At 41.1% G+C, this 8670-nt stretch overlaps 1 protein-coding gene across 1 annotated transcript; it reads right to left on the reverse strand.

The window, feature by feature from the left end:
- Positions 1 to 7311: 7311 nt before the first annotated feature.
- On the reverse strand, positions 7312 to 7788 carry LOC122647839. The gene has a single exon (XM_043841140.1). The coding sequence runs from the start codon at positions 7786 to 7788 to the stop codon at positions 7312 to 7314; it is 477 nt and encodes a 158-aa protein (XP_043697075.1).
- Between the last annotated feature and the right edge of the window lie 882 nt (positions 7789 to 8670).

Consider the following 8670-nt stretch of genomic DNA (forward strand, 5'->3'; position numbering starts at 1 on the left):
CGATACGTATTTCGACATATATTCATTTTCGGTCCGAACCATACCAGTGGGCGTTTGGGGTTATTTGGGGGCAATTTTGTACTTTTTTGTGTTTGAAATTTTCTAAAAAGTTTCCTCATCTCTTATTAGACGTGTGGATGCGATGTTGAGGGTCGTGACCTTCTAATCGATACCTATTTTGGCATATGTTCATTTTTAGTTGAAACCCATTGGGTGGGTCGTTTGAGGTTATTTGGGGGCATTTCGTGCTTTTTTGGGTTTGGGATTTTCTAAAAAGTGTCCTTATCTCTTATTAGGCATGTGGATGCGATGTTGAGGGTTGTGACCTTTAAATCGATACGTATTTTGACATATGTTTATTTTCGGTCCGAACTAGACCGAGTCGATCGTTTGGGCTTATTTGGGGGCATTTCGGTACTATTTTGGGTTTGGGATTTTCTAAAATGTGCCTTTATCTCTTATATGACATGTGGATGTGATGTTGAAGGTCGTGACCTACGAATCGATACCTATTTCTGCATATGTTCATTATCGGTTTAAACTAGATCGGGTAGGTCATTTCGGCTTATTTGGGGGCATTTCTGTATATTTTTGGGTTTGGGATTTCCTAAAAGGTGTCCATATCTCTTATTGGACATGTAGATGCGATGTTGAGGGTCGTGACCTTCGACTCGATACCTGTTTCGACATAAGTTTATTTTCGGTTTAAACCAAACCGGGTGGGTCGTTCGGGGTTATTTGGGGGCATTTTTGTACTTTTTTGTGTTTGCAATTTTCTAAAAAGTGTCCTTATCTCTTATTAGACGTGTGGATGCGATGTTGAGGGTTGTGACCTTCGAATCGATATCTATTTCAACATATGTTCATTTTCGGTTTAAACCAAACCGGGTGGGTCATTTGGGGTTATTTGGGGGAATTTCTATACTTTTTTGGTTATAGGATTTTCTAAAAAGTGTCGTTAGCTCTTATTAAACGTGTGGATGTGATGTTGAGGGTCGTGACCTTCTAATCGATACCTATTTTGGCATATGTTCATTTTTTGTTTAAACCCGACTGGGTGCGTCGTTTGGGGTTATTTGGGGGCATTTCTGTACTTTTTTGGGTTTGGGGTTTTCTAAGAAATGTCCTTATCTCTTATTAGACGAGTGGATGAGATGTTGATGGTCGTGACCTTCAAATCGATACATATTTTGGCATATGTTCATTTTCGGTCCATACCAGACCGAGTGGGTCGGTTGATCTTATTTGTGGGCATTTCTATATAATTTTGGGTTTGGGATTTTCTAAAAAGTGTCTTTATCTCTTGTTAGACGTGTGGAAGTGATGTTGAGGGTCGTGACCTTCGAATCGATACCTATTTCGTCATATGTTCATTATCGATTTAAACCAGACCTGGTGGGTCGTTTGGTGTTATTTGGGGGCATTTCTGTACTTGTTTGGTTTTGGGATTTTCTAAAAAGTGTCCTTATCTCTTATTGGGCGTGTGGATGCGATGTTGAGGGTCGTGACCTACGAATCGAGAACTATTTCGGCATATGTTCATTTTTGGTTTAAACCAGACTGGGTGGGTCGTTTGGGGTTATTTGTGGGCATTTCTGCACTTTTTTGGGTTTGGGATTTTTTAAAAAGTATCCTTATCTCTTATCAAACGTGTGGATGCGATGTTGAGGGTCGTGACCTACGAATCGTTACCAATTTTGACAAATGTTCATTTTCGTTTTGAACCAGACCGGGTGTGTCGTTTGGGTTTATTTGGGGGCATTTTTGTACTTTTTTGGGTATGGGATTTTCTAAAAAGTGTCCTTAGTTCTTATTAGACGTGTGGATGCAATGTTGAGGGTCGTGACGTTCTAATCGATACCTATTTTGGCATATGTTCATTTTCGGTTTAAACTCGACTGGGTGGGTCGTTTGGGAATATTTGGGGGCATTTCTGTACTTTTTTAGGTTTAGGATTTTTTAAAAAGTGCCCTTATCTATGTTGAGGGTCGTGAGCTTCGAATTATACATATTTCGACATATGTTCATTTTTTGTCCGAACCAGACCGAGTGGGTCGTTTAGGCTTATTTGGGGGCATTTCTGTACTATTTTGGGTTTGGGATTTTCGAAAAAGTGTCTCTGTCTCTTATTAGACATTTGGATGCGATGTTGAGGGTCGTGACCTTCGAATCGATACCTATTTCGGTATATTTTCATTTTCGGTATAAACCAGACCGGGTGGGTCGTTTGGGGTTATTTGGGGGTATTTCTGTACTTTTTTGGGTTTGGGATTCTCTTAAAAGTGCCCTTACCGCTTATTACACGTGTGGATGCGATGTTTACGTTCGTGACTTTCGAATCGATACGTATTTCGACATATATTCATTTTCGGTCCGAACCATACCGGGTGGGCCATTTGGGGTTATTTGGGGGCATTTCGGTACTTTTTTCAGTTTGGGTTTCTCTGAAAAGTGTCCTTAACTCTTATTACACGTGGGGATGCGTTGTTGAGGGTAGAGACCTTCGAATCGATACGTATTTTGACATATATTCATTTTCGGTCCGAACCATACCGGGTGGGTTGTTTGGGGTTATTTGGGAGCATTTGTGTACTTTTTTGGGCATAGGATTTTCTAAAAAGTGTCGTTAGCTCTTATTTGACATGTGGATGCGATGTTGAGGGTCGTGACCTATCGATACCTATTTTGGCATATGTTCATTTTCGGTTTAAACCCGACTAGGTGCGTCGTTTGGGGTTATTAGAGGGCATTTCTGTATTTTTTTGGGTTTGGGGTTTTCTAAAAAGTGTCCTTATCTCTTATTGGACGTGTGGATGCGATGTTGAGAGTTGTGACCTTCGTATCGATACGTATTTTTACATATGTTCATTTTCGGTCCCAACCGGACCGAGTGGGTCGTTTGGGCATATTTGGGGGCATTTATGTACTATTTTGGGTTTGGGATTTTTGAAAAAGTGTCTTTATCTCTTATTAGACATTTGGATGCGATGTTGAGGGTCGTGACCTTCGAATCGATACGTATTTCGACATATATTCATTTTCGATATGAACCATATCGGGTCGGTCGTTTGGGATTTTCTAAAAAGTGTCCTTATCTCTTATTAGATGTGTGGATGCGATGTTGAGCGATGTAACCTTCGAATCGATACCTATTTTGGCATATGTTCATTTTCGGTTTAAACCCGACTGGGTGCGTCGTTTGGGGTTATTTGGGGGCATTTTTGTACTTTTTTGGGTTTGGGGTTTTCTAAAAAATGTCCTTATCTCTTATTAGACGTGTGGATACGATGTTGAGGGTTGTGACCTTCGAATCGATACCTATTTCAACATATGTTCATTTTCGGTAAAAACCAGACCGGGTGGGTCGTTTGGGGTTATTTGAGGGCATTTTCGTACTTTTTTGGTTTTGGGATTTTCTAAAAAGTGTCCTTATCTCTTATTAGACGAGTGGATGCGATGTTGATGGTCGTGACCTTCAAATCGATACATATTTTGACATATGTTCATTTTCGGTCCATACCAGACCGAGTGGGTAGTTTGGGCTTATTTGGGGGTATTTCTATACTATTTTGGGTTTGGGATTTTCTAAAAAGTGTCTTTATTTCTTATTAGACGTGTGGAAGTGATGTTGAGGGTCGTGACCTTCGAATCGATACGTATTTCGACATATGTTCATTTTTTGTCCGAACCAGACCGAGTGGGTCGTTTAGGCTTATTTGGGGGCATTTCTGTACTAGTTTGGGTTTGGGATTTTCAAAAAAGTGTCTTTCTCTCTTATTAGACGTTTGGATGCGATGTTGAGGGTCGTGACCTTCGAATCGATACCTATTTCGGTATATTTTCATTTTCAGTATACACCAGACCGGGTGGGTTGTTTGGGGTTATTTGGGGGCATTTCTGTACTTTTTTGGGTTTGTGATTCTCTTTAAAGTGTCTTTATCTCTTATTACTCATGGGGATGCGATGTTGAGGTTCGTGACTTTCGAATCGATACGTATTTTGACATATATTCATTTTCGGTCTGAACCATACCGGGTTGGTCATTTGGGGTTATTTGGGGGCTTTTTTGTATTTTTTTGTGTTTGGGATTTTCTAAAAATTGTCCTTATCTCTTATTAGACGAGTGGATGCGATGTTGAGGATCGTGACCTTCAAATCGATACATATTTTGACATGTTCATTTTCGGTCCATACCAGACCGAGTGGGTCATTTGGGCTTATTTGGGAGCATTTCTATACTATTTTGGGTTTGGAATTTTCTAAAAAGTGTCTTTATCTCTTATAAGACGTGTGGAAGTGATGTTGCGGGTTGTGACCTTCGAATCGATACCTATTTTGGCATATGTTCATTATCGGTTTAAACCAGACCAGGTGGGTCGTTTGGGGTTATTTGGGGGCATTTCTGTACTTTTTTGGGTTTTGAATTTTGTAAAAAGTATCCTTATCTCTTATTATATGTGTGGATGCGAAGTTGAGGGTCGTGACCTTCAGATCGATACCTATTTCGGCATATGTTCATTTTCGGTTTAAACCAGACTGGGTGGGTCGTTCGGGGTTATTTGTGGGCATTTCTGTACTTTTTTGGGTTTGGGATTTTTTAAAAAGTATCCTTATCTCTTATTTGACGTGTGGATGCGATGTTGAGGGTCATGACCTACGAATCATTACCTATTTTGACATATGTTCATTTTCGTTTTGAACCCGACCGGGTGGGTTGTTTGGAATTATTTGGGGGCATTTCTATACTTTTTTGGGTATTGGATTTTCTAAAAAGTGTCCTTAGCTCTTATTAGACGTGTGGATGCAATGTTGAGGGTCGTGACCTTCTAATCGATACCTATTTTGGCATATGATCATTTTTTGTTTAAACCCGACTGGGTGGGTCGTTTGGGAATATTTTGGGGCATTTCTGTACTTTTTCGGGGTTTGGGATTTTCTAAAAAGTGCCCTTATCTCCTATTAGACGTGTGGATGCAATGTTGTGGGTCGTGACCTTCGAATCGATACGTATTTCGACATATGTTCATTTTCGGTCCGAACCAAACCGAGTGGGTCGTTTAGGCTTATTTGGGGGCATTTCTGTACTATTTTGGGTTTGGGATTTTCTAAAAATTGTCCTTATCTCTTATTAGACGAGTGGATGCGATGTTGAGGGTCGTGACCTTCAAATCGATACATATTTTGACATGTTCATTTTCGGTCCATACCAGACCGAGTGGGTCATTTGGGCTTATTTGGGAGCATTTCTATACTATTTTGGGTTTGGAATTTTCTAAAAAGTGTCTTTATCTCTTATAAGACGTGTGGAAGTGATGTTGCGGGTTGTGACCTTCGAATCGATACCTATTTTGGCATATGTTCATTATCGGTTTAAACCAGACCTGGTGGGTCGTTTGGGGTTATTTGGGGGCATTTCTGTACTTTTTTGGGTTTTGAATTTTGTAAAAAGTGTCCTTATCTCTTATTATATGTGTGGATGCGAAGTTGAGGGTCGTGACCTACGAATCATTACCTATTTTGACATATGTTCATTTTCGTTTTGAACCCGACCGGGTGGGTCGTTTGGAATTATTTGGGGGCATTTCTATACTTTTTTGGGTATTGGATTTTCTAAAAAGTGTCCTTAGCTCTTATTAGACGTGTGGATGCAATGTTGAGGGTCGAGACCTTCTAATCGATACCTATTTTGGCATATGATCATTTGTTGTTTAAACCCGACTGGGTGGGTCGTTTGGGAATATTTTGGGGCATTTCTGTACTTTTTTGGGGTTTGGGATTTTCTAAAAAGTGCCCTTATCTCCTATTAGACGTGTGGATGCAATGTTGTGGGTCGTGACCTTCGAATCGATACGTATTTTGACGTATGTTCATTTTCGGTCCAAACCAAACCGAGTGGGTCGTTTAGGCTTATTTGGGGGCATTTCTGTACTATTTTGGGTTTGGGATTTTCGAAAAAGTGTCTTTATCTCTTATTAGACGTTTGGATGCGATGTTGAGGGTCGTGACCTTAGAATCGATACATATTTCGACATATATTCATTTTCGGTATGAACCATACTGGGTGGGTCGTTTGGGGTTATTTGGGGGCATTTCTGTACTTTTTGGTGTTTGGGATTTTCTAAAAAGTGTCCTTATCTCTTATTAGATGTGTGGATGCGATGTTGAGGGATGTGACCTTCGAATCGATACCTATTTCAACATATGTTCATTTTCGGTTTAAACCAGATCAGGTGGGTCGTTTGGGGTTATTTGGGGGCATTTTCGTACTTTTTTGTGTTTGGGATTTTCTAAAAAGTGTCCTTATCTATTATTAGACGTGTGGATGCGATGTTGAGGGTCGTGACCTTCGAATCGATACGTATTTTGACATATGTTCATTTTCTGTCCGAACCAGACCAAGTGGGTCGTTTGGGCTTATTTGGGGGCATATTTCCGTACTATTTTGGGTTTGGTATTTTCTAAAAAGTGTCTTTAGCTCTTATTACTCGTGTGGATGCGATGTTGAGGGTCGTGACGTTTGAATCGATACGTATTTTGACATATATTCATTTTCGGTATGAACCATACCGGGTGGGTCGTTTCTGGTTATTTGGGGGCATTTCCGTACTTTTTTGGGTTTGGGATTTTCTAAAAAGTGTCCTTATCTCTTATTAGACGAGTGGATGCGATGTTGAGGGTCGTGACCTTCAAATCGATACATATTTTGACATATGTTCATTTTCGGTCCATACCAGACCGAGTGGGTCGTTTGGGCTTATTTGGGGGCATTTCTATACTATTTTGGGTTTGGGATTTTCTAAAAAGTGTCGTTATCTCTTATTAGACGTGTGGAAGTGATGTTGAGGGTCGTGACCTTCGAATCGATACCTATTTCGGCATATGTTCATTATCGGTTTAAACCAGACCGGGTGGGTCGTTTGGGGTTATTTGGGGGCATTTCTGTACTTTTTTGGGTTTGGGATTTTCTAAAAAGTGTCATTATCTCTTATTAGACGCGTGGATACGATGTTGAGGGTCGTGACCTTCGAATCGATTCCTATTTTGGCATATGTTCATTTTCGGTTTAAACCAGACTGGGTGGGTCATTTGGGGTTATTTGTGGACATTTCTGTACTTTTTTGGGTTTGGAATTTTTTAAAAAGTATCTTTTTTTTTATAGGTAATATGTAAGTGTATAGAACGAAAAAAGAAGAAACAAAAGAAGGCAGCCAATTACCACCCCTTAGACAGACCTAAGGGAGAGGAAGAGGCCCCACACCCCCCGAGGACAGACCCCTCGGAAATACAAAGAAAAGGCAAGACCCACCCCAATCACGGAATCCTAAAGTAGGTCTTCCTATCAGTATCATCGTGAATCAGCCTCATCAGGTCTTCAGGAAAGTCCGGGGGATAAATAATAGTTTCCCCATCCCCACTGTCGTTGGAGGCAACAAAATCTGCCGGCTGGTTCAGTTCCCTCCAAACATGTCTCACTTCAAGGTGAGTCAACTGGGTCAGGAGAGACCTAATCTGGCACTTCAAAACATACACGCTCCAAGGGTTGCTGACCGCACCAGTAATGATATCCACTGCCAACTTCGAATCAGATCTAATCGAAACACTTTGAAGATCCCTCTCCAAGCACAAGGCCACCCCTCTGTGAATAGCTAATAACTCCATGCTAAGCACTGAAGTCTCCCACCCTTTACCCACATAGGCCAGAATAGGATCTCCAGTGGCATGACGAATAAATCCTCCATATGCAGTTCTGTCCGCGCTCAAAGACCCATCACAATGGAGCGCTACCATATGGGCTGAAGGAGTAAACCAAGAACAAGCTTTAGGAACCGAAACAGTCCAATTAACTTGAATCCCCCACTTCTCAACCAAGAACTGATTCCTTGAGTTACTAGCAGCCACAACAGGGGGGTAAGAACCTTTAGTGACAACATCGAACTTTATATCTTGGAAAATTCTGTCAAAGGTCCTTGAAGTATTGCTAAAGAGACGCTGATTTCTTTCCCACCAAATATGGTAAACTGAAGCACAAAAAGCCAACTTAGGAATGACATCTAACTTGTCATTGGTGCACACCACAAAGGAGAGCCAATTAACCACATCAGTTAGGGCAGAAGGCCCCTTCCCACTTGGAGAGAGCTAATCCTATTCCAAATAGAATTGGAAAAGGGACAATCAAAGAACAGGTGGGAGTGACTCTCCAATCCCCCCCAACAAAGAACACAATTCCGCCCAACCAAGATGTTTCTTTTGATAAGTTGGTCCTTGGTTGGGAGACCCCCCTTAAGACACCTCCAGGTAGTACAAGAATGTCTAGGAAGATACCCAGGGAACCAAACAAGTTTGAACCAATCCACCTTTGCAGCACTCCTTCTTATCAGATCCCAGGCCGATTTGGTACTGAATAGGCCATTAGGGGTTTTCTTCCAAACCATAAGGTCCTTCCCCCCATTAACAAGGGGAATAGTAGGGAGATCTCTCCGGATAGTAATCAAATCAAAAGACCCCGAGGGGAGCATACCAATTACCATTCCTAATAACATCAGAGACCAAAGCAAGGCGATGAGAACCAGCATCATATCGAATATGGTCCCCAAATCTTTTAATCAAAACTCCTTTGGGATGCCAATTATCAAGCCAAAGTCTAGTAGATTGGCCATCCCCAATGATATG

Source organism: Telopea speciosissima, unplaced genomic scaffold (assembly GCF_018873765.1).
Source record: "Telopea speciosissima isolate NSW1024214 ecotype Mountain lineage unplaced genomic scaffold, Tspe_v1 Tspe_v1.0205, whole genome shotgun sequence".
Taxonomy (NCBI): Eukaryota; Viridiplantae; Streptophyta; class Magnoliopsida; order Proteales; family Proteaceae; genus Telopea; species Telopea speciosissima.

What these genes read in the sequence shown, in the direction of transcription:
- LOC122647839 (XM_043841140.1), bottom strand. Translation starts at nt 7,788, where the DNA reads ATGGTAGCGCTCCATTGTGATGGGTCTTTGAGCGCGGACAGAACTGCA.